Raw genomic sequence first — 26,898 nt, 5'->3', positions numbered from 1 at the left:
CAGCACTTTTAACCTCTTCCTCATGTTCTGCAGCTGGAGATCTGGAATGTGAAGTCCTTGCGATACTTTCCCATTTCTGCCCTAACTCCCCTCACAGGGGCAGGGACAACTCATGCGTGGACTTCACTTAGGGCTCGACAAAAGTTTCTTAGGATCCAAGAGCTAGACTAGATAGAAATATGAGGGTAGACAAAGGCCAAATGGCCCCTCCAGTCTGCCCGTCTGCAGCATCCACTGTCTCCTCCTCTCCCTATTGGCTAAGACTCTTAAAATTTGAATCTCCTCTTCCTATTGGGTAGCTAAACCCCCGATTCCGTGTCCGATCTGTGCCCAATTGCAAGCAGACCGACAAATTCACAAGAGCTCTGCATGCACATGGGGATGATCATTCACACACCAATAATTCATTATTAAGACCTAATAATTGATGCTAATTGGTACTAATTGAGAGTTAAACATTCAACTTTCTAAGCACATCCTATAAAATCGTATTCATTTCTAATGTGTGAATATCATAAGGGAATATGGTCAGGGGAGGAGCATGAGTGGATCATGGGCATACCAAACTGCACACAACATAGGCATGGGTATCTGGGGCCTATATGGTTGCTTGTGTGAGGGCACTAGGCATGATTCTATATATGGTGAGTGCCTTTTATAGAATTGCATTAACTGTTGTCCTGGTTGGCTCCAAATTTGTTACATCTGCATTGTGAGGTCAGAGAGATTTATGGTTAGAGAAACATTGCTATATATAATTGTGATCACAGCTATAATGTATTATTAATAATATTATTTTCATTGGTTTATTTTAAATATTATTGTGAAGTGCTCAGACCAAGTAACCCAAAATATAGTGAAGTCACTACAATGAGGTCAACAAGGGGACCATCATCGCCTTCATCTGTCCCCTGCCCTCCCTACATGACCACCAACTAATACAGATCAACTTGATGTACTTATCTGAATAGGGAGGTAGTTGGTTTCGTTAATTCTCATTGATGACTGTATGCTAGTAAAATTTGTGTGCTCCGTTAAAATCCTAGAACTGTTCGTTCATTCTTCCAATCCCGTCCCCCCCGACTCGAGTTTCACCTCTTCGTCAGGGAGGGACACTGAGGAAAAATCAAACCGTATACAAAAATAACAGCTCAAACTTCTTGAAACGTAGGTGTGAAATATCAAATTAAATTAAATTAAACCTAAGCGTTCTGAGTACTATTTGGTAAGTACCAATATACTAACTTAAAGTTCTTAAAATTTCTATATTACCTGGTGATGGCTCACTGAAATCAGACTCACTCAAAGCAAACGGGCCAACTGAATCTATCTGCTCGGCTTGTGAGTTTTTAAAGAGGACTAACCGGAAGTTAGTGGAGTGGTGGGGAAGATGCTTTAAAAATTTTTTTGGAGGATCTTAACCAAAGGGATGCCAATATAGCATTCACGTACAAATTTGATAAGGATCAAATATCTTTTTTAGATATAAAGATATTCAAACAAAATCAACATATCTCCACCACTCTCCACAAAAAAATGTCCGATCGAAACACTTTATTGCAATACCAGAGTTTCCATCCACGAGCACTGAGAAACAGTATCCCTACCGGGCAGTTTCTCCGTATACGGAGAATCTGCTCGGAGGAATCAGATTTCGATAAAGAGGCTAATGAAATGTATACTAAATTTACACAAAGAGGATACCCTGGGAAAATCGTTAGAAGGGCTTGGAAAAGAGCTAAAAACTGCCACCGTCCCTGGTTAATGTTAAAAGATCAAAATAAACAAAAAGATCAGAATATTGTTTGCGTTATGCCGTATACCAACAATAGCAACGCTATAAAACATATCCTATTAAAACACTGGGCAATACTGCAGTATTATCCAACACTACAACAGGTGCCCAAATTTGCCTTTTCAAGAGCAAAGAATTTGGGCGAGCAGTTAAAACATAACCAGAGATCGGGGTCAAAGCCTTCCCATAAGCCCTGCGGCAAGTGCAGGGTCTGCCGTTATATATTGGAGGCTACATCTGTGGAAATACCGTGTTCTGGGGGACGTCATTTTATTTTGAATACAGGGACCAATTGCGAATCCAGAGGGGTGATTTATTATATACAGTGCCCATGTAAAAAAATATACATAGGGCAAACGATCCGAACGATCAAAACTCGGATCATAGAACATTTAAGTAACATCAGGACAAGTCGAATCTCCGCCCCCCTGGTTTCCCATTGGCTGGAGGAGTCACACTCATTAGAAGATCTGAAATACACGGTATTGATCCAAACACACAATACTGAGGGTGATCTATCCAAAGCGCTAATACAAAAAGAGCAACGCTTCATATATAATTGGCAGACCCTGGCGCCAAAGGGTTTAAATTTAGACATAGATTGGCTAGCAGTTTAAAAGCATGACCCCCCATTTTTAACGAATCCAGTGAATTTAGTGTTTATTTCCTGTTTATTTCCGGTTGTTGGGTTGGCAGGAACTTCCGGTTAGTCCTCTTTAAAAACTCACAAGCCGAGCAGATAGATTCAGTTGGCCCGTTTGCTTTGAGTGAGTCTGATTTCCGTGAGCCATCACCAGGTAATATAGGAATTTTAAGAACTTTAAGATTATGAGTAAGTTAGTATATTGGTACTTACCAAATAGTACTCAGGACGCTTAGGTTTAATTTAATTTAATTAAATTTGATATTTCACACCTACGTTTCAAGAAGTTTGAGCTGTTATTTTTGTATACGGTTTGATTTTTCCTCAGTGTCCCTCCCTGACGAAGAGGTGAAACTCGAGTCGGGGGGGACGGGATTGGAAGAATGAACGAACAGTTCTAGGATTTTAACGGAGCAGACAAATTTTACTAGTATACAGTCATCAATGAGAATTAACGAAACCAACTACCTCCCTATTCAGATAAGTACATCAAGTTGATCTGTATTAGTTGGTGGTCATGTAGGGAGGGCAGGGGACAGGTGAAGGCGATGATGGTCCCCTTGTTGACCTCATTGTAGTGACTTCACTATATTTTGGGTTACTTGGTCTGAGCACTTCACAATAATATTTAAAATAAACCAATGAAAATAATATTATCAATAATACATTATAGCTGTGATCACAATATTATATAGTAATTTTTGTCACAGAATACTAAGTTTTATCTCCCTATTAAGTAAGTAATAGAGAAACATTGCAACATGATGGCAGATAAAGGCCAAATGGCCCCTCCAGTGTAACCATTATCTCTTCCTCTCTCTAAGAGATCCCATGTGCCTATCTTAGGCTTTCTTGAATTCCACCACTTCTTTCGGGAGACTGTTCCATGCATCTACCACCCTTTCTCTAAAAAAGTATTTCCTCAAATTACTCCGGAGCTTCTCACCTCTTAACTTCATCCTATGCCCTCTCATTCCAGGGCTTCCTTTCAAATGAGATTCGACTTTTGCACATTTATATTATGTGGGTATTTAAACGTCTCTATCGTTTCTCCCACCCAGCTACAGTCTACCATCTGGCAATAGAGAAAGGCTTTAGGCTGAGGTTGGTGGAGCAATGGGAGAGAAGCCAATGCTGCAGCCTTAGCCTCTCTCCGTTGCCCACTGCTAGCCTCAGCCGCTCCCAGCAGCACCCTTGGCTCACATCCTCATCCACAGCAGTGGCTTTTGACTCTTCTCTACCTCCCCCAAAAGAGTAGCTTCTCTCAATCACCACTCCCCTCTCAGAACAAAACAGATTCTTCCAAAATTTAAATTCCTCCTAACAGCAGGGCTGCTGGAGTCAGTGGCGTAGTAAGGTCTTCCCCGGGCGCCATGGTGGGGGCACCGGTACTCCTCCTCCTCTCTGCTCCCCTCCGCCTCCTCCCATGCCTTCCCTTGCCACGAGCAACAACTTCAACGTGCTCCTCGCAATTGCGTCGGCTTTCCCGCTGACGTCACTTCTGGGTGCCGCGCGTTGGAAGTGGGAGGAAGAGCCGACAGGGTCGCAAGGAGCACGTTGAAGCTGTTACTCATGGGGGAGGGGTGACCAACTAGAGGTACGGGGGAAGGGAAGGGTGCCTATCACCCTCGCTACGCCACTGGCTGGAGTATCACGTCCTCAGCAACAGTGCTCTCTACTTTGCCAGTCAAAAGCAACGAAACTCTAAAAGGATAAATATGCATCGACTCTTACTCAATTCAAATAGAACCCAAAATAAAACTGCCAGGAGTCATCCTCAAAAAGGATCTTGCATATCATGACCAAATTAGCTCTCTGACCAAAAAATGCTTCTATAAACTTTACCTCATTCGCTCTATATCACTTCTAGTCATACCCTAATTCACTCCTTGATTATCTCTCACCTCGGACTATTGCAATTCATTATATCATGGGATAATGCAAAAGGAAACGCGCCGAATGTAACTCATCCAGAACACCACCATCAAACTTATCTATAAAGCTAAAAAAATATGATCACGTCACTCCTCTTCTCCAGGAAGCACAATGATTACCAGTCTCACATCGTACCACATAAAAAATACTCATGCTCGTCTTCAAAATTAAACTCTTTCTCACTCCAGCTTTTCTCGTTAAACACATCATTCCCTACTCATCTTCTAGGGCCCTCAGATCATCCAACTAGAACTTATTGACCATCCCTCCAATCAAGGAACTTCACTATTCCAGAAACACAATCTTCTGTCACTGCCCCTACCCTCTGGAATGCCATGCCATCTCATCTTCGCCAAGAAACCTCTCTCGACAAATTCAAAACCTTCTTGTTTCAAGATGCATACGAAATCGTAAGATAAAATCCTTTCCTCTAACCGCAGGACACTTTTTAAGAGAACCGATTCTCGGAAGCGACACCCTTTCCCCTGTTGTACTTTCCCATCCCCGCGCACCTCTTTGTATTTTATTTTTATCTCAAAATGTAATTATTACTCTTCCCTACCCAAGCTCCTTTCGTACCTGTTTATGTCAGTGTCTACGTCATAACCCTGCCTTTCTCCCCCTCCCTTTTTTATTTTTAAATTATACTTTTTAGTATTGTAAACCGACCAGATACGTGCTGATGGTTGATGTATCAAATTGTAAGAAAACTTGGAAACTTAACCCAATCCAGGTCAGCTGAAAATCCAAATAATGAGAAGGAAGCTACCAGGCCTCCAACGAGTGAACGGACAGCATAGGACGATATTGTTTTAGGACACAGTGAAATCTTGGTGTGAGAACATTGATTCTCCCAATGTTGTTTCTTATTCACATGGTTTAGGGAAGGGAAGATATTTTGTTGATCTGACTATCCATGTTTTGGAGGGATTAATGTACTCAACCCTTGTTTATTCTCAATATGTCTTTTCAGAGTTTGAATCTTCCCAGAAGCAAGATTGCGAGACGCTGCTTTCTCACCTAGGTGTTCCCTGTGTGAAGGTACTGCTGGGGGGGTGGGGGGGGAGGCCCTGAAAGTTCACCTTAGGCAGCATTTCGGGAGAGCTGGTTTATAGTCCTCCTGGTCTAACATGCTGTTGGTGTATGGGCAAACATTTACCCGAATATTGTTAAATCAGGAGATTTTAATGATCATTATGAATGTAAAAAATATATACAAAGCATTTTAGGGACTGTATTAGTGATCTGGGCTTGATACAGATGGATTTAATATTGTCTGATCCAACAAATAATGTGAATTTTATTTTTGATAGGAGTTCACCTTTATTATGTTCTGATCATTTCTTAATTGAATTGAAGAGGAGATTAGGAGATGAATATGAATGTAAAAAAGGTTGAGAGAGTAAGTGGATTAGGAAAGTAAAACAGACTTACCACCATTTTTAAAAATGTTTTCCAGATGAATTTATTAAATTGCAATTGGAGAGGAAGACAGAATTGTGGGAAACCCTGAGAGGACAGACAGGAGAGCTTTAGAAAATAAGATTTGCTGCTGCTGGGTCAGACCAGTGGTCCATCGTGCCCAGCAGTCCGCTCACGCGGCGGCCCTTAGGTCTAGCCTTACCTGTGTAGGTTCTGGTTCAGCAGGAACTTGTCTAACTTTGTCTTGAATCCCTGGAGGGTGTTTTCTCCTCTAACAGCCTCCGGAAGAGCGTTCCAGTTTTCTACCACTCTCTAGGTGAAGAAGAACTTCCTTACGTTCGTACGGAATCTGTCCCCTTTCAACTTTAAAGAGTGCCCTCTCGTTCTCCCTACCTTGGAGAGGGTGAACAACCTGCCTTTATCTACTTTGTCTTGAATCCCTGGAGGGTGTTTTCCCCTATAACAGCCTCCGGAAGAGCGTTCCAGTTTTCCACCACTCTCTGGGTGAAGAAGAACTTCCTTACGTTCGTACGGAATCTATCCCCTTTCAACTTTAGAGAGTGCCCTCTCGTTCTCCCTACCTTGGAGAGGGTGAACAACCTGTCTTTATCTACTTTGTCTTGAATCCCTGGAGGGTGTTTTCCCCTATAACAGCCTCCGGAAGAGCGTTCCAGTTTTCTACCACTCTCTGGGTGAAGAAGAACTTCCTTACGTTCGTACGGAATCTGTCCCCTTTCAACTTTAAAGAGTGCCCTCTCGTTCTCCCTACCTTGGAGAGGGTGAACAACCTGTCTTTATCTACTTTGTCTTGAATCCCTGGAGGGTGTTTTCCCCTATAACAGCCTCCGGAAGAGCGTTCCAGTTTTCTACCACTCTCTGGGTGAAGAAGAACTTCCTTACGTTTGTACGGAATCTATCCCCTTCTATCTTTAGCGTTCTCTTCCCTTTGGAGAGGGTGAACGATCTCTCTTTCTCTACTAAGTCAATTCATTCAGCTAAGTGTAGGGTTATCAGCTGTCTGGATCTACCCAGACATGTCCTCTTTTTAGAGGACTGTCAGAGTGTCCAGACCAGTTTTCAAAACCTGGCAGTTTGGCTGGGTTTTGAAAAGCGTTGAGCTTGGGGTCGCTTGGGGGATGCGACGTGATGATGTCGCATGTATACGCGCATGCGCGTGACATTTCGTTGCATGCGCAGAGACCCTCCAGACACGGCCCTGAAGAGACGAGGTTTGTGTGGGGCCAGGGTTGGGGGGGGGGCGGGAATGGGGCAGGGCTGTTGACGGAATGGGGTGAGGCCACACACCTTTTTTTTTTTTTTTTCTGGTAACCCTAGCTGAGTGGAAAAACAAACTGTGGAGTTAAGTTCATGGCTCGTGGGATTAGCCAGGCGTGTTCCAAATGTTAACACTTGGTCCTAAGTCAGTGTATCTCAAACTGTGTGCCGAGGCCTCCTGAGATTCCAAGTGTGCCGTGGCACACTGAGGACGAAGTGAGGCGCCTGCCAGCTGACTTCCCTACGCGGTACAGCGCCAGCGCTGCCCGATTCGCCAAAGGCCTGCGTGTTTCCCCCTTCTCTCTAGCATCCTACAGTTCCCCCCCTGGCCTCCCGGTCTCACCTTTAAAGCTAATTACAGCAGCCTGCAGAGGATCGTCAGTAGGTAAAATGATTTTATTTTCAATATAGTGATTGAAATGTGTCAGTTTTGAGAATTTATGTGAAAAACGAATGGAAAAAATTGCATTACAGTTAGTAAAGGGGATGGGAGGTCTGTGGTTGGGGTACTCAGTTGATATTTGTTAGACTTAGGGGGTGCTTAGCTTGAAGTAGTTGAGAAACACTGCTGTAGGCAATCAGCTGGCGCCAGTGCCTCTCCTTCTCTCCGGCCCTCTTCCCTGCTGGCACCCCCTACTGGCGTCTCGGGGCCCATCTGGAGGGCCTCTGCACATGTGTGAACGTCGATGTGATGATGTCACGCATATATGCATGATGTCATCACGGCGACATCCGCACACTTCCTTTAGTGTGCTCCGGCTCGAGACAGTTTAAGAGACACTGTCCTAAGCCCTGGAAGAGCAGTCTTTTCCAGCGATGTCAGAAGACGTCACCCACTTGTGTGCCCTATTCTGTCTTGCTTGTTCAAGGGAAAAAATACAGTATATTATATAAAAAACAAAACTTTAAAAAATAATAAAAATAAACTTTAAAAAATAATAAAAATAAACTTTAAAAAATAATGAAAATAAACGTTAAAAAATAATGAAAATATTGTTTCTGCTGGAATTCAGTTTGTCATGTGTATAAAATGGAAAGAGCGTTGGCAGTTCAAAAAGGTTACTATAATAAATTTAAGGATGTGTGGAGACCATTATTAAAGTATTATAATGAATAATTTACACTTTTCCCAATTTTAATACTCGTGGATTTGGGGTGGGGAGGGGGATTCTTGGTTTTCCACTAATAATATATTTATGAATGACATAAGATATTATTTTCATGTGGTATATTTTAGTTATATATGAATTTGGGAGGGGGGTGGGGGTTAAATCTTGTTGTATGATTTTGTAGATTTTCAAGTGATGTTGTACTATAATTGTTTGATATTTACTATACACTTGATGTAAGTTATAAAATGAATAAAGAAATTTAAAAAAATAAAAATAAACTTCAAAGACATAACCAATTCTCTCCCAAACCCCGTAAAAAAAAAAATCACTGTATATGCAGAAAACTTTCTTTCTTTTCTCAGGCCCTAGGTGAGGCAGAAGCCACATGTGCTGCTTTGGTGGCGTGTGGTAAGGTTTGGGGCACAGCCACAGAAGACATGGATGCCCTGCCTTTTGGAAGCACACGATTAATACGACATCTGAAAGCCGACAAGAACTGGTGAGCCAGACCTCGAATAGTAACTGTTGAGATGAAATAAAGGAGAGGTTCACTAACCGCCTTTTGCGCGTCCGATCCATGGCCGAGTCTTCCTGGCCGAGCGATCACGACGCGTCATCATGCAAATGGGGGCGATCGGAGGCACGCCCCACACCGACGACATGGATTGCTGCAAAGCAATCCCGACGCATGCGCAGACCATCTTCTTTGCCTGTAGATGGAAGTGATTTTGGGAACCCAGGGGAGAAATGGGAGCCCTGAGGAAGAGACAGAGTAATCTTGGGAGAGGGCATGAAAAAGGTTTCATGTTATGATTGTCTCTTGCAGTGAAGTTGAGGAATATGATCTGCCCTGTATTCTGGAGAAGCTGAAACTGACCCATGAACAGGTAAATCTCATGGAGACTGAGAGAACCGGTAAATTTTGACAGCAACAGGGCAATGAAGGTATTCTGTCTCTACTTTATGTGGGCATTTGCTCAGTTTCTCTTATAAGAACAAGTTTAAGTATTTATGTTAAGATGTATAGGTAAGGTGCGCTCCGTGGACTTAAATCCCCAGAGGGATATGCTTCTCCCAGGGAGCCAGGCTGCATCCACAGAGCTTAAACAATTGCCATGTTTGTGGACCACATGGCTGTATGAGAAACCTGAGTTTAGCATTGTTCTCCCACCAGGTTTTCTGCCTTTATTTCTCACAATCTAACATAGCTTAGTTTTAGATCTAAGACTGGAGAACTGTGTTATTTCCATAAGGTGTGGACACACTCCCAGCTCCCTTTTTGAATAGGAGGGGCTGGTAGAGTAAGAAGATTCTGTGACAAAGTTGAACTGCCTTGAAGTTATCAATTGTAAGTGTTATTCTTTACTTCACTTTGGTATTAAAGAATGCTGTTCAAGAAATACAGAGCCTGGCTAGTAACATTAAGATTAGAGAAGTAAGAGTTAACTGAATAGGAGCTTCATGCAATTGCCAATGTAGCTCCAGAGTGAGTTCAATAGTATTTGGCCATTCGGAGGAGTCCTGTCTTCAGTACAAAGCCCAAGGAGATTAGAGTGATGAAATCTACAAAGACTGTACAGTAAATCTGTAGCTGTAGAATGACCTATAGTTAGCATAGAAGGTAAATCTCAGAGACGAAGGAGAGGAAATCCCTCGGAGAACTGGGGAGAAATTATACCCCTACTCCATCCCATACCTGTCTGCACCAACTGCAGATATTAGAATCCCAGTGTGTGCTCCTATAGCAAGTCCTAGGGATGTCGTCACCTCATGCTCAAAATATACCTATACAGCTGTTAAAGCCATAAGAGTGCAAAGAATAGCTTTGTTCCAAGCTTCACAGTCCCATGAGGTTCTACACAACAAACTTATGTATAAGCTGAAATGAAACACAGGGAAAACCAAGTCATTGCGCTTTTCTCTCAGAGTGCCAAAATGGAGCTGGCAATACTATTATCGCTGATACTAGTGTGCAAATTGTGTTTTCCATAAAACTCCTCGGGGTTATTATTGAAGACCACTTGGGAGTTTCAACAGCATCTTTCATTAATGGTCCAAAAAAACTTCTTTATGCTAAAGTAGATCGGTTTTGTCTTGTACTCCGTATATTACTTTATTCATATGATCTTGGTCAACAGGATTACTATAATGCTCTTTTCCTTGGTCTTTGCCAGGTAGATTTTAGGTAATTCTATCTTATTCAGAACATCGCAGTTAAACTGATCATCAAAGCTACATGTAGGGATCATAGAAAATGGAAACATGACAGCAGATAAAGGCCAAATGGCCCATCCACAGCATCCAATATTTCCTCCTAAGAGATTCCATATGCTGAGACAAGGGCTGGTTGAGAAGCACTAAAGAGGAGCTGCATGATCCATCTACCATCTGCTGGAGAAAGACAAATACTGAACATTCTATAGCTGCATGATACTAATAAGGGACAAATCACTTGGAACTGCTTTGTTTGTCTGCTGGTCAATGGACACAACCTACTTGTTCTGGACTGAGGAACCTATTAGCTGCCTAATTCCTCAGCTATTAGTGTACAGTTTCCAGTCGTCCGTCTGTCTGTGGAGCTCATTTTCAAAAAGACAGACGTCCAAAAGGCAGCATTAACTGGCACTTGGACATCTTACTAGTCAAAACATCCAAGTGAGCATTTTCAAAACTGACTTTCTGGATGACTAGTGGGACGTCTTACCTGCTGTTCGTCTAGAGTAGAAATGGGCATGTTGGTAGATATACCATGGGTAGGGAATGGGCAGGCTTTGGGTGGGCTTAGACTTGGGTGTCCTGCAACTATAATCAAACCTTTCCCAGAATGTCCTAGAAAGAATTTAAATTCACATAATATTCAAAAAAGGTTCTTCAACAAACTTCTCAAAACACTCTCCAAGACATCAAAAAAAGTTTGTACAAACATCCACTGAAAAATAGTGTTGTAATAATATTGGAAAGGTGGAAGACCGCAGACTCCTTTTCCCAGCTCATGCTGATCAATTCAATGGAATACTCTGTCAATCATTGGTCTACCACCTCCCCCAAATATCAACTATATCAAAATCAATTAATTGAAAAATCATAAAAGGAACTTAGCTTCTGATGATTAATCTCTTATGATCGCTGATCCCAACGGGGCCTGTTTCACCCTAAAGCTTCATCAGGAGATCAAAATGTGTATTCTGATAATGTGTCTTCTGATGAAGCTTCTGTTTTTAAGATGAAATAGTGTTTATAACTATGTAGCATTAGAGATCAGAAAGACAAAATTCTGGGAACCTTGCACTCTGTCATAGAAATGTAAAGATGGTATATGTATAGTAAGGAAGGCTTTGCATAGTCCAATTTCTTCTCCAGGTATGTTTAGATTATTCCAGTGTTTTCCTTTGTGACAAGTATGATAGATTGGATGTAGTCTGTTTTAGCTGTGAGGTCTATTGTGGCATTTTTCTTTTGTTCGTTCTGCTGCTCTTTCCTGCTTTTCCTCTCATCCCTCCTGCAGTCTCCCTTTGTTCTTTTCCCTGTTCCTCCACTTCTTGCTCACCCTCCTACCTCACTTCTTCCCCTGTCCCTCTGTCCATTTGCCCAGATCATTCATCAAGCACTTCCGTTTCTCATTGTCTCTTCTCAGACCCTTTCTTCATCTCCTCCCTTACCTTTGTTTTCCTTCTTGAGTTTAACTCTTTTTCTTGTCCTGAGCAGTTTGTGGACCTGTGTATCCTCCTTGGATGTGATTATTGCGAAAAGATTTGGGGGCTGGGTCCCAAGAAGGCCCTGAAGTTGCTGCAGAAGCATAGAAGCATTGAACAGATTCTGCAGAACATTGACCTGGTAAGTTGAATAGTATCGGCAATACTTGGAGATGTCTGGCTGCATTTATGGTTAACATGGAGGAGACTTGGCAACCAGTGTTTAAGCACGTGTTTTGCCCAACTGTACTTGTCACAACAGGCTACTGCTAAAACAGTTTGACCCACTGATTTCTATTATAAAACAGAATAACACACACTAGCTTCTTTTAAGAATGCGTATGGTATTTATTTACAAAGAAAAGAAATAATACTTCACCTGGGTAACTGCATCCTGCCTCTCACAAACCGGGAAGCTCTTAACAGTCTGGCAAAGCAGCTCTTCCATGGAAGGGGCCATTGGGCAGTATGTCTACTCCCAATTGAGCTTCAAACAGAACAACATTGAGAGGCTTCCTTTATAGTAACATTCACATGCAATATTTACCTTTCAAACACACACAGGATAGCGTATGTCCAAAAACAAGTTATCTGCTTGTTGTTATCAGTGTGCAAAAGTTGAAATACCAGTCAGAGAGGACATCTGTTCTGCCTGCATACAACAGACACTACCAGGTTTCAGCAGGCGCTACTGGCAGAACTCAGGTGGAGCTGACTAGAGCAACAGTCAAAAGAGAAAAACAAGTCATGAAACTTACAGGCCCTGGGCCCTTTCAGGCCTGCAAATACTGCTCTGCTCTACAGCACAGGTGACTGGAACCCACACAGAATGAGGGTGTAGCTCTGGCCAGCTTGTTGAACAGACTGGATGGACTGTACGGGTCTGTATCCACTGGCATTTACTGTGTTACAGTGTGGGGTAATACAAACACCAGAGGAAATAAATCTTGCTTCAAAACTCACTGGCTGGCTGCTTCGGCCTGCTTATCCATTTTAATCTGTTGTGTATGCAGAAGCACCCTCCATCCAAAACCTGGCCGTTTCAGGAATCTCGGGAACTATTCCTACAGCCTCAGGTGGCAGATACCAGCCAGATCCTTCTGGAATGGGCTGAACCAAATGAGGAGCAGCTGGTCCAGTTTTTATCACATCGGAAGCACATGAAGTAAGTGGTATTCTCGTTCTTTTCCCTTCTCTGCCTGCTTCTGCTGTTTGCCTTTCTCTCCTCTGCATGTGCTCCCAGTGTGTCTATATGGCTGGCGCTGGCAGTCGGTTGGCATGTATCAAGTTGTGCTTACTTGTTGCTGTTAGGTGCCATCGACTCGTGTTTGAGTCCTAACGACTTGATGAATTACAGATCTACAAAGAAATTAGTTTTGTACTAGTCTGATAAAGTCCTCCAGGGTCATCCCCATGGTTGTTTTCAACATGTCCAGCCATCTGATTACAGGTCACCTTCTTTGCTCGGTTCCTTCGATCTTCCTAAACATGATGTCCTTCTCCAATGATCTCTCTCTTCTAATGGTGTAACCAAAATAAGACAGTTGTAACTTCATCATTTGGGCTTCGAGATAGAGAATGACACGGGGACCATTTACCGTGGAAAATCATGGTCACCGCAGTAAACCCGCAGTAATGGGGACAACTGGTTTACCGCGGGGATGGGGCGGGAACAGTGATAAATTATTTCCCCGTATCATTCGCTACTTCGAGTGACTTCGCCGGTTTGATCTCTTCCAGAATCGCTTTGTTAGTTCTTCTGGTTGTCCACAGCACGCCTAAAATCCTTCTCCAGCACCAAAGTTCAAAAGAGTCAAACTTCTTTCTGTCTTGTTTCCGTAGTGTCCAGCTTTCGCATCCGTAACTGACCACTAGAGAAAATGAGTGCGTGGACAAGTCTTATCTTCATTTGGAGTGTTATCTCCTTGCCTTTGAACACTTTGTCGAGGGTCTTCATTGAAGAATGACCAAGGGCTATTCTGCCGAGTATTTCTTCCCTGCTAGTTGCTTCTTTGTGTACAAAAGAGCCCAGGAGATTGAAATCCTTTACTACTTCTGTGCTATCACTTTCAAGCTCAAAATCTTCATCATTTTCTATGTTCAGGTTTCAAGTTTGTTATGGTTTGATATACCGCTTATAAATCCTAAGGGGTTTATAAAAACATTGCCTAAAAGGCTAAAATAGGGGGAACAGATTTAGGGTAGAATAGACAACAGTTATGACTTTTGGCTTTGACTTTTCTCAGTAGATACAACTGCAGAAATTTATAGACAAGTTGGCACAGAACTGTTGCAGTGAGCAATAAAGGCATACAACGAATGTGGATGACTTTTTTAAGGTATCCATAGGTAAAGAAGGTTCTCCCACCCGTTCCTATTGTTTTTCCCTTGAATTACATTACATTAGTGATTTTTATTCCACCATTACTTTGCGGTTCAAGGCTGTCTCTTTCCTTTGCTTAACAGTAGTTCTCCCCTCTTCCCTTTTGTTTAATTGTATGTGGAGTCTGTGTATTTTGTTTCTACATGTCTATTTTAAATTTGTATCCCACTTTTATCATTGTAAATTGCCTAGAATCTAAGATAGGTATTTAATCAAATCTTAAGTAAACTTGTAATACGATTTTGATAATGGCTGGCCCATAGATCTGTCTCTTTAGGTGACCGTAATCAGATAATTATCAGAAAACAGGAATTTATTTATTTATTTATTTATTCGATTTTTTTTAGCCCGTCCTCCCAAAAGAGCCCAGAACGGGTTACAATGAATATATTGGTGCATTAAAATTATAAGTAAGATAGGTACTTAGAAATTCCCTTACTGTCCCGAATTCTCACAATCTAACTAAAGTACCAGGAAAAATGACAATTAGAAGAATAATAAAGAAAGAAAATAGAGATAGAGGAGAAAAATAAGAAAATAAACATACTAATAAGATTACAATGATCTAAAGGAATTTGAAAGGTTAAAAAGAGGGAAGATAAGAATAGATGCAGAGGGAGAACCGTTGAAGCAATAGAATTCTGGGGAAATTTAAATGAAATTTGAATGATAAAATAAAACAAAATAAGTGGTAAAACAATAAGTGAGATTAAAAAATATATCATAAACTAAAAAGAAGTGAAAATAAAATCAAAACAGTCAAAACTGAAGTCCAGCTTGAACGGGCCCCCCGAGCCAACCGTTGGTCCGATGGCCGGACTGCAGCCCTCCTCCGTCGGCTCTCCCCTGCTGGAATGGGGGAGGAGCGAAGACAGTGTCGGGTGCCCCGCTGGAATGGGCCCCCGAGCCGACCGTTGGTCCCATGGCTGGACTGCAGCCCTCCTCCATCGGCTCTCCCCTGCTGGAATGGGGGAGGAGCGAAAACAGTGTCGGGTGCCCCGCTGGAATGGGCCCCCGAGCCGACCGTTGGTCCGATGGCCGGACTGCAGCCCTCCTCCGTCAGCTCTCCCCTGCTGGAATGGGGGAGGAGCGAAGACAGTGTCGGGTGCCCCGCTGGAACGGGCCCCCGAGCCGACCGTTGGTCCGATGGAATGATTTGCTTCTACCATTTTGTTTTCATTATGTGAGTTTGTGGCTCAAAAAGAGCTTCTCCATTTCTTCTCCAGTGGAAAAAGTCCTGAGTGCTCAGAAGAGGTTTCATGAACTGCCATCCATGTAACATCCAGGCAAATCATGCGGAGTGTGCTGTATAGCATTCTGAGGAGGCCTAGAAGAACATGCCTGTGTGTTTTATGTTGCTTTGTTTAGTACCGTGTTTCCCCGAAAATAAGCCCTAGCATGATTTTTGGGATAGGTCTTAATATAAGCCCTATCCCCCAAAATAAGCCCTAGTCGCCGGCAGCAGCGTTTTCCCCCTCCCCTCCTCTCCCTGCTCCGCGCCGCCCCCCCCTCGCTGACCTTTCCATCTCTCCCCGCCAACCGCGAGACTGAAATGCCTTGTAACAAATGCAACGTCGGCAGCAATCTAGACAGGCTGCTTCATGGCTTTCTCTCGCCCGAGCGTTCCTCTGCCGCGTTGCTGATGACATCATCAGTGATGCGGCAGAGGAACACCTGGGTGAGAGAAGGCCGCAAAGCAGCCTGTTTTATGTTTTATTAACATTTGATATAACGCTTAAGCTTATTACAGATCCAAGCCTGTCGTTTCAAGAGATTCCTCAATAGAACTCGTTGCTTTTCAGGCAGCCAAAATGAATGATTGGCAAGGTAAAATTATTTCATGTATTGCATCTTACTACTCTTTTAGAAAATGAGTAAAAACGCAATTATTTCATAGATTTGTAACCTAAGTTTTTACTGTTTTGTTCATTTGGTTTGCCATGTATTCTATTATGATTCTGTACAATTCGCTGACTCAGTTTCTCTTGTTGTAAACCGCTTAGAACTGGCATGGTCTGGTGGTATATAAGAATAAAGTTATTATTATTATAGATTGCTGCTGACATTGCATTTGTTAGAAGGTATTTCAGTCTCGCGGTTGGTGGGGAAAAGATGGAAGGGTCGGGGAGGGTGGGTGGGGGGATGGGAGGGAAAGATGCTGCACAGGGGGGCGGAAGGGGGGATAGAAGCTGCAAGAGTTCTGCTGCACAAGGGATGGGAGGGAGGGATAGAAAGATACTGCACAAGGGGATGGGTGAGAGAGGAGGAAAGATGCTGCACATGTGGGGGAGAGAAAGGGAATAGGAAGAATTGGGGTGGAGGAGAGGAAGGGTGAGATGATCATTGTACATGAAAAAAAAAGACCTACCCGAAAATAAGACCTAGTGCCTTTTTTTGGGCCCAAAATTAATAAAAGACAGTATCTTATTTTTGGGGAAACACGGGTATTATTTAAGTTGCCCTGTGAATCGCTTAGATTTAGGCGGTATATACATTTTAAAATAAATAAGTGTACTGGTCGTGCAAGTGGCTCAGCAGCGGGATGTGTGTAGGAGCAACAACTGCGGCAGGAAGGAGGAGGGAGCCCGGCCAGAAGGTAAACATCCGCTGGAGGGAGGCACAGAATGGAGAGAGAGAGAGGAACATTGGGACTCAGGAGGGAGAGTGGTGCATTAGGACTCAAGAGGGTGGGAGTGGGGCGCAATAGGACACCGAAGGTAGAACAGGACCCCCATTCGTAAGTACGAGTCTGACATAGGTCAGATGTTCGTAAAATGGGGACTGCCTGTACATCGATTTGCAAAGGAACAATGGGGATAACTATATTTTATAACATTTTTGCTGTGAGAAAGAAGCATATTCAAATCAGTGCAGTTGTTAAAAACAGTTTTTGGAAACTCAGAATGATTAATTCCATATCCAACATTCCTGATTCTCAGTCCCTTAACATTTTAACTCCCTCCCTCGTAATTTCCAAACTTGACTACTGCAACTCCCTGCCAAAAAGACATTCGATGATTACAACTAATCCAAAATACTGCGATAAAAATTATTACAAACAAAAAAAAATTTGATCACGTTACTCCTCTGTTAAAAAGTGCTCACTGGCTACCTATTCATCACCGTATCACTTACAAAATAGCTTTAATCTCCTACAAAACAATGAAAACCAAGGAACCCGCTTTTATCCATAAATACCTGATTCCACATGATCCTCCGAGAACCTTAAGATCTGCATCACAGCATCTTCTTCATGTCCCATCCCTAAAAATCATTAGTACCCGTAGGGCTTCTTCTTTCGCAACGACTGCTCCAACAATATGGAATTTGTTCACATTATATTTAAGGTCCGAACAGAATTTAGATAAATTCAAGGGTGGCCTTAAAGGCTTCTTATTTAAAGACGCATACGACTATTAATTGATCTAAGAGACTTTCTAAGCTTATTTTCTATACTAAAATTGATTGTCCTTAAGTTTCAAGTTTATTTAATTTCTTTGATTAATTCGCATAATCCAAATCCAATGTGATTTACATAAATTCAAAATTAGGTAAAATAATAAAACCGACAAACATAACATTCAATACTAATACAGTAATACATGTAGGGAGGGAGGCGTCTGACAGCAATTGGCATAAATAAAATTAAAAAAAAATGAAAGTAAAAATAAAACAAGGGGAAGGTCCAAAGACACAGAAGGTTGGGGAACAGGTACCCGCTTAATTCTATTAGATCATCTTCCTAGAACTATTACAGGTTAGAACCAATCTATTGGAAAATGTCCTTGAATAGGGACAGGTGGATAGGGACAGATTCTTCAGGCTGAAGGGGACAACAGGTACGAGGGGACATTCGGAGAAACTGAAGGGAGATAGGTTCAAAACAAATGCAAGGAAGTTTTTTTTCACCCAAAGGGTCGTGGACACTTGGAATGCGCTACCGGAGGAAGTGATCAGGCAGAGTACGGTACAGGGATTCAAACAGGGATTGGACGGATTCCTGAGGGATAAAGGGATCGTGGGATACTGAGAGAGGTGCTGGGATGTAACCCAGGTATAGAAAGCTAACCAGGTAATAAGTATAGAAACCCAACAGATCGTGCATGTGCAAGACCGGAGGGTTAGGACTACGATGGGAAGATAGGACTTCAATGAGAAACCAAGGTGGCAAGGGAGCCCCTTCTGGTGATTCAGACAGGTCGTGACCTGTTTGGGCTGCCGCGGGAGCGGACCGCCGGGCAGGATGGACCTATGGTCTGACCCGGCGGAGGCACTGCTTATGTTATGTTCTTAATAGCCAGCTCTTTAGGAGACTTTTAAACTTGCTCAGTGATTTTTCTGGGCGTGAGTTCCAGATTTGAGGGGCTGTCTCTCCTAGAACTTTTAAGGAAGGCAGATCTTAAAAATTTTGTGGGGGAGTATGGTATTAGATATCTTTCTAAAAATCTGGGAGTTTTATTTATAAGTATTTTATGTGTGAGTAAAGCTATTTTGTAGATGATTCTGTGGTTTACTGGTAACCAGTGTTTTTCCTTTAAAAGTGGTGTTACATGATCAAATTTTTTCTTTTTCGTAATTATTTTTATTGCAGGGTTTTGAAGAATTTGTATTCTGCGTATTTCTTTTAAAGTGGACCCTTTATATAGGGCATTGCAATAATCGATTTTTGATATTACTAATGAGTGTATTAATGTGTTTAATGCTGATTAATCAAGGAAAGCAGATAATGATCTGATCATTCTTAGCCTATAGAAACCTGTTCTTACGAGTGAACTAATTGTTCCTTCTTTCTTTCAAATTGTATTTCTCCCCACTAACCTATTGTTTCATGTAAGTAAAGTTATGTCATTAATAGTTTAACTGGACCCCTTTTTAAATTTTTACTGTAAAACGCTTAGAATTTATGATTAGCATTTTATCAAATTTTTAATAAACTTGAAACATATTATCTCTGAAGACACAGATTCACAGTTTTGTTGTTGGTTTTTTTTTTGTTTTTTTTTTGGTTAATCTTTATTCATTTTTAAAGCGCACAATAAGTGTAACATATAATACAATCATTTATACTTTAACATCACTTAATATATCATCAAATTCGAACTCTCATCAAATATCCCCCCCTCCTTTATACCCAACAGTTATTCATAAGCAAAAAAATCATAAAATATTCCCAACTCCCTCACCTCACCCTGGACGTGTATGAACAAAAGGGAAAAAATTAATATTTATTCTATGCAGTAATTTCAATCTTTACAGTATCTTGTTAATGTCTCCCAAATAACCTGAAATTTCTTAAAATTTCCCTGCTGCATGACAATTATCCTTTCCATTTTAAATATGTGACACAAAGAGTTCCACAGTTTTGAGAAATGCAAAACCAATCATCTGTGATAACATCTTCTACTGTTTGTGGTATGGCGGTATATAAAAATAAAATTATATCTAATAAGATAGAAAAATTGCCCCTGGCTTTATGAATGGATTCAGACAAAGGAGAACTCAGATCCCATTTACCCACCCCCCAGTGCAAGAAGATGTATGACAACCTACTAGCAACGCAAGCAGCAAAACTTGATCACCACCTCTCCAACATGCTGACTACCACGACCGACTTCAAATCATTTCATAAAGAAATCAAAACCCAGTTATTCAAAAAATTTATCAAGAAATCCTATGTCTATCCCCACGCTTGTAAATTTCCCTTCAAAGTCTCAACCATGTAATTCTCCTGGAAATGTCCAGTTATCTTCTTTTGTAATCCGCCTAGAACTTCAAGGTACTGGCGGAATAGAAGTCACTAATGTAATGTAATTCACCACAAAATGTAAACATTGCATGAATATACAGCCTCATGCTATATAATTACAAACAAATCCTTATTTCATTATGAATAACTTTTGAACTATAATGTATCTTAAAAAGAGAATTATCTTTAGATAGATTTTTTTCTCATAAAAACATTTTATTAATTTAAAAAATCTGATTTAAATAAAAAAAATTTAATTTTTAAAAAATATTTTGCTTTAAATTTTTATTTTTATTTTTTTTTAAATCATTGATTTTTTTTATCCATCCTGACTTGTATGTAGATGCTATTGTTTCTGGATTTGTGCTAATATCATTAATTTGAAAAATAATATAAAAAGTAAAAAAATATTTTATTAATGACTAGCAATTAGGATAGGATGGAGATTTTTTTGATCGATGAAAGAAACTCAACACCACAATATCTTAGGGAGAACCACACATGTTCCTTAAGTGGTGAATCTGAGATCTTTTCCTCCATTTAGGCTTTAATCTTATAGTATTAACTTGTAGTGGTACTTGGTTTTTGATTGTCGATACACACCTTTCACCATTCGTTTCAATTAAATTGCTAACCAGTGATTGGGTACGATCACTTTTAAAGTATTTTGTATTATATCGATGTTTGTTGTTCAGTTTATTTTTTGTTTTTTCTTTCCTATTATTATTTGGGTTCTTTTCATTACTTTGATTGGATTATGTTGTTAACTGCTGTGATCCTATTTGGCCAATTGAGGTATATTGGCATTAATTGACAGCAATTTCATTTCTGCATGCATTTTGCTAAACTAAACTAAACTAAACCTTAGGTTTGTATACCGCATCATCTCCGCAAGCGCAGAGCTCGGCACGGTTTACAGAGGTTAGGAGGAAAGGAACTACAAAGATGAATATAGGAGAGGGAATAAGAAGATAGGGAGGGAACAGGGTACTAGAGAACGAGGGGTGATTAGATTTTTGAAAAGAGCCAAGTTTTCAGGTGTTTACGGAAGGAGCTAACATTTCTGAGCGGGGATGAGAGGTTGTTCCAGAGTTCTGTGGTTCTAAAAGGGAGGGATGTTCCAAGTTTTCCTGCGCGGGATATACCTTTTGTAGATGGGAAAGATAGTTTCAGTTTTTGGGAGGATCTAGAGGAGAGTGGGTTAGAGGAATTCCAAAGGAGTGGGATAACGGGGGGTAGGATGCCATGTAGAATCTTGAAGGATAAGCAGGCACATTTGTAGAGGACTCTGGAGTATACTGGGAGCCAGTGAAGCTTGGAGAGGAGAGGGGAGACGTGATCAAACTTGCCTTTTGCGAAAATAAGCTTGGCCGCGGCGTTCTGAATTAGTTGCTATACCCTATTCTATAAATCTTTTAGCACGCAACTCAGAAGGGGGTCCTGGCCATGGGCGGCTCAGGAGTATTCACCAAAGATATTGCCCAGTACAACTGGATACCAAGGATCTGCACCTAACTTACCTAGCAGGTGTTGGTTGGTATAAATCCTCGTGCCCAGAGTTGGGGGGTGAATCCCAGTGTTGCAAAATAGTCCTGAATCCAGCTCCTTCCGTCTTTATAAAACAGTGCCAAACTTGTTCATTAAGGTACCCTGTTATACAATAAGTTCCGGATTGTCAAACCGTCACCAATTTTCTAGGCATCAGTAGGCGCCCATATCTCCGTTAAATATGCTGTCCAAATGGCGTTTTTAACCAAGATTTGGGGCGCATACCAGCGCCTAGAAAATCAGCGCCAGAATCGCATCTATGTAGGTGCTTTAGGCTGCTGAATGCCAAAGTAGGCGTGGCTAACGCTGGAAGTGGAGTTAGGTGGCCTAAAGCACCTACATAGGCCCAATTCACATGAAGATAGGTGCTGGAAATGTAGGCTCAGAAACAGTGGCAAAGTAAGGGTAGGAGGTGCTCGGGACAGTGGTGCCCACCCCCCTCTGCAATCCCAATCCTTTTGTGCCCCCCCTATTCCACACTTGCACTCTCCCTTCCCACTGTACTTCTTACTCTTCGCCAGCGTGAGTGGCTTCTGCAAGCTCGCACCTCACACCAGCGTTAGGTTTCCCTCTGATGTCACTTCCTGGCCCCGTGACCCGGAAGTGATTCAGAGGGGAACCAGGCTGGCACGAGTAACAGACAGAAGTTGCTCATGCTAGCGAAGATAATTTGGAGGTACGGGGAGGGATAGCGCAAGGGTGGCATGGTGTGGCAGGGCGGAGAGGTGCCAGCGCCCCCACCGACTTGGCTACACCACTGCCCAGAAAACCCTGGCCTACATTTCCTGTGGCTATCTTTTGCGTTGGTGCAGTTCCAAAAGCAGTGCCAATGTGTGTTTCACAAGCGATTGGCAGCCACTTTTAAGGTGGCTGCCGATATTGGCGCCAATTGGAGAATCCGGGCCTTAATCCCTAAAAGGACAATTCTAAAAATTACCCTTAAAGTTTCAGGATTTTATTACTTTGGGATTTTACTCTAATAAATCATTTGCTCTTCTTATTCATTTTTCCTTTTGCCTCTCCCAGTTTGATAACACAAAGATCTGTTGACTTTAGGGAGGACCGGGTCCGGAAGAGGCTGAGGAAGCTGCACGTGGCACAGTCAAATGAAGAGAATCCTGAGAGCCAGCAAGAAGTTCCTAAGAAGAAGCGACAGAAGAGGATGCTGGATTTCTTCCCAGTTAAGAAGTCAGCAGGCAGGATGAAGGTACAGAGAAGAAAGAGAAATATCTGAGTGTCTTTTTTTTTTTTGCAAACTTTATGTATAAACAAATTGTTCAGATGAAACAAATAACATCAGACAGAAGTGAATAACCCACAATAGCAACAACATTCCATAGTAATTTTTCTTACAAAGAGACCCCCAAAGAGAAGAAAAAAAAGGGAGGGAGGGGGGAAGGAGAAGGGAGAGCAGATGGATGTTTTGAAAAAATTGACCCCATTTTGTCTATTGTCTATCTCCAATTAGAGTAAACATCCCATATCTTATTAAATTGGCATAACTGTCTATTCTCTAATGCTGTTAAATGCATCATGAGGCTAATAAAATCCAGTTTTCTTTAAAAAAAAGTACCTGTGTCGGAGAATTTTTGGTTTCCAATGTGCCGCTATCAGCAGTAAAAAAAAAAAAAAAAAAATAGCATGCCAACTTATGTTGGGCCAACAGCTTAATCTGAGGTCTCACGTGTATTAAGCAATGTTTAATGTCCTGAGAATACAAAAGTCCTGTGATAGCTTGATAAAAGCCTAAGCATCATTATTCAACCACTGGACAGTCCCACCAATATGTCAAAAGTCACTCAAGGTTGCACATATCGCTAGCAGACAGAGGAACCAGACTTGATATCTGATAGAAATGGGCTGGAGGATAGTACCACCTGTATAAAATTTTGTGCCCATTTGCGGAGACTTAGAGGGGACATGATAGAGACTTATAAGATTATGAAAGGCATAGAGAAGGTGGAGAGGGACAGATTCTTCAGACTAGCGGGCACAACAAAAACAAGAGGGCTTTCAGAAAAGTTGAAAGGAGACAGATTCAAAACGAATGCTAGGAAGTTCTTCTTCACTCAGAGGGTGGTGGACACCTGGAATGCGCTTCCAGAAGAGGTGATAGGACAAAGTACAATACTGGGTTTCAAAAAGGGATTGGATGACTTCCTGAAGGAGAAGGGGAATTGAAGGGTATAGATAGAGGGTTACTACACAGGATAATATGATTAGGGAATAAATGATTTAGGTAAAGGATCACTTACAGGTCATGGACCTGGGGGGCCGCTACGGGAGCGGACTTCTGGGCACAATGGACCCCTGGTCTAACCCGGCAGAGGCAATGCTTATGTCCTTATGCTTGAAATTGACACCTGCAGCAAATGTCTAAAGATATACAGGCTTCCAGAATGGTATAATAACATAAGAATAGCCTTACTGGGTCAGACCAATGGTCCAGTAGCCCGTTCTCATAGTGGCCAATCCAGGTCACTAGTACCTGGCCAAAACCCAAAGACTAGCAACATTCCATTCAGAATGTCAACGAACAGCAAGATTTCAGAATCCCAGAGAGTAACAAGATTCTAGAATCCCAAAGAGTAGCAACATTCCATACAGAATCTCAAAGAATAGGAAGATTCCAGAATCCCAGAGATTAACACGATTCTAGAATCCCAAAGAGTAGCAACATTGCATACAGAATCTCAAAGAATAACAAGATTCCGGAACCCCAAAGAGTAGCAAGATTCCATATAGAACCCCAAAGAATTGCAACATTCCGTGCTACTGATCCAGGGCAAGCAGTGGCTTCCCCCATATCTTTCTCAATAACAGACTATGGACTTTTCCTCCAGGAACTTGTCTAAACCTTTCTTAAAACCAGCTACGCTCTCCACTCTTACTACATCCTCTGGAAATGCGTTCCAGAGCTTAACTATTCTCTGAATGAAAAAAATATTTCCTCCTATTGGTTTTAAAAGTATTTCCCTGTAACTTCATTGAGTGTCCCCTATTCTTTGTAATTTTTGACGGCTCCACTCAGGATTTTGTAGACTTCAATCATATCTTCCCTCAGCCGTTTCTTTTCCAAGCTGAAGAGCCCTAAATGTTTAATCTTTTCTCATACGAGAGGAGTTCCATCCCCTTTACCATCTTGGTTGCTCTTCTTTGAACTTTTTCTACCGCCTGATGTAAATTTTTGACCTTTGCATCCGCTCCTCTAAGTTTCTTTTTCACCATTCTCCTCATGTCTCCTTTATTTATTTATTTGTTCATTTTTATAGCCCATCCTCCCCAGAAGCTCAGAACGGGTTACAATAAAATAAAATTAGATACTTGGCACTTTCCTAACTGTCCCGAAGGCTCACAATCTGGCTAAAGTACCTGAAAACAATTATGAAATAATAAAGATATAACAATTCAAATAATTAAAAAATAAAAAGATAAATTTAAGTGCTGTTGTATTGGATTTCCTGTATAAACCTATTCCATGGATTATATGAAATGTGATGATGTTATGATCACTGCTATCAAGTGGCCCCCAAATCATGGGTCCACTAAGGACTAGGTCTAGAATTGCTTTGCCTCTTGTTGGTTCCTGAACCAGCTGCTCCATAAAGCAGTGCTTCATATTTCATCAAGGAATTTTGCCTCCTTAGCATGCTCCGATGTTACATTTACCCAGTTAATTATTGTTTCGGTATAGTTTTTAGGTATAATTTTGTAACTCGCCTCAAGCTTGTAGGTGTCCTCAAGTTTTGAATTTCCAGATATGTCTGTCCAGCACCTTTCACCAGCATGATAATCATAAAAGAGCTGCTGTTGTTACAATTTTCTTTTTTTTTTCTCACAGGCTTCAAAACCTCGGGAGAGCAACAAGAAACCGAAAATGCCAGAAATCACAGTGAAGTCCTCAGGTGCCAGGGTGCCGTGAAATGCATAGTGGTGTGCTTCCCCAGGGAAAGGGATCGAAGCACTAACAGGGGCCAGAGGAGGAACAGAAGGCAGTGGACGAAAGATCCCTTAATCCAAACACTTCCTCGTTCTACCCGGCGTATTGAGTATCTGGGTATTGAGGAACTTGGGGGACTGCCACTGACTGAACCCCGCCTTTTTACATTTTTAGAACTTTATGCGCCAGATGGAAAAAGAAATTTTACACGAAAAAGGAAGCAAAACACATTCTCTAAATAATTCCACGTTTTCAAGACCACATTGCAGAGGAGAGAGAAAAGGGAGCTGAAAGAAACGACTTTTGAAGCAAGTAGCAGGAATCCCAGCCATATTCTGCAGCTTCTCATACTAAACTCAGCAAGAAGCAGGTGATTCTTTATCAATCAAGAAATATATATCTTACTTGTTGGTGGGAGAAAGGCATCAACAGGAGAATAGCAAAAAAAAAAAAAAAAGCTCCTATTACCAACAATGCCTTCTCCCTCAGAAACCAAAAACAAGTTCCTTGAAGTAGTTTCCTTGACAAGATGTCAGGTGCCAGGCAAGTGAGTTTTAGGAGTGCTCAAAACCCTCAGAATTCCATTCCTCAAGAGCCTTTTGAGATCCTGCTTCTTTGGGTTTCTCGCTCTTTGCAGCTTTTTTCCTCAAGTGGCAAATTTTCTTAACCCTTTCAGGACCAAGGGACATATTTGTCCCATAACTTTAAAATCCTATAAATTTTGATTGGGATAGTCTACAGTTCTAAATTTGATATGTACGGATTCCATATGATACTGCCTTTATGTAAACAAACTGGTTCCGACATTCATTCATTAGCGTCGTTGCCAGATTGACGAGAAGATTCACTTGCCACACTGTCCATAAGCCAGAAGTGTGATTTTTTAAAAAAAAAATAATGATATTTCACAAAAAAAATCAATTTTTTGGCATCTGCAAGCCCTTTTTACCATAAAAATGTCGTCAAAACCACAAAAATTGGCCTACGATCCTTATGGTCCTGAAAGGGTTAACCTTCCCTCCCTTTTACTAAGCCGATAGAGGTTTTTACTGCGGCCCAAGGTGCTAAATGCGGGAGCATTTAGCTTTCCAGGTCACGGTAAAAGCTTTTAGCGTGGCTTAGTAAAAGAACTGTATTCGTGCCGTAATCGCATCAAGGAGAGATTCTGTTCACCTTTCCCCTAATCACAAAATTTATATCAAATTTGAAGGAACTAACAAACCCCCCCAAAAACCAAACCAAACCATAATAAACAATGCTAGCCAAAAGGAAATTTCCACTCAGATAGCCCCAAAAGAAATCCAACCTTATATGAAAGAAAAGTCTCAAAATGAATCAAAATAACCAGAATTATGGCCTCGCTAAGTAATAAAAGATTTAGAAGGATAGCAACGAAGAAAAGAATGC

The 26,898-nt window shown here is 41.5% G+C and overlaps 2 protein-coding genes across 3 annotated transcripts in view; both read left to right on the top strand.

Moving 5' to 3' along the window:
- The window catches only part of LOC117355054 (probable flap endonuclease 1 homolog), a 44,823-nt gene extending 18,865 nt beyond the window's left edge, over positions 1-25,958 (top strand). For both annotated transcript variants that reach the window (XM_033933017.1, XM_033933018.1), the window contains exons 5-11: positions 5,347-5,414; positions 8,545-8,681; positions 9,009-9,069; positions 11,888-12,016; positions 12,888-13,039; positions 22,608-22,758; positions 25,393-25,958. In XM_033933017.1, coding sequence (XP_033788908.1) covers positions 5,347-5,414; positions 8,545-8,681; positions 9,009-9,069; positions 11,888-12,016; positions 12,888-13,039; positions 22,608-22,758; positions 25,393-25,473 — 779 coding nt within the window. In that variant the 3' untranslated portion in view covers positions 25,474-25,958. The remainder of the gene's footprint in view (positions 1-5,346; positions 5,415-8,544; positions 8,682-9,008; positions 9,070-11,887; positions 12,017-12,887; positions 13,040-22,607; positions 22,759-25,392) is intronic.
- Positions 25,736-26,898, top strand: part of KIFC2 (kinesin family member C2) — a 110,813-nt gene continuing 109,650 nt past the window's right edge. Inside the window, exon 1 of the mRNA XM_033933013.1 lies at positions 25,736-25,861. The gene's annotated coding sequence lies outside the window, so the exon portion shown is untranslated. The remainder of the gene's footprint in view (positions 25,862-26,898) is intronic.

Source organism: Geotrypetes seraphini, chromosome 2 (assembly GCF_902459505.1).
Source record: "Geotrypetes seraphini chromosome 2, aGeoSer1.1, whole genome shotgun sequence".
Lineage (NCBI taxonomy): Eukaryota > Metazoa > Chordata > Amphibia > Gymnophiona > Dermophiidae > Geotrypetes > Geotrypetes seraphini.
Note: the sequence above shows the minus strand (reverse complement) of the source record. Positions and strands in the feature narration are given on the sequence as shown.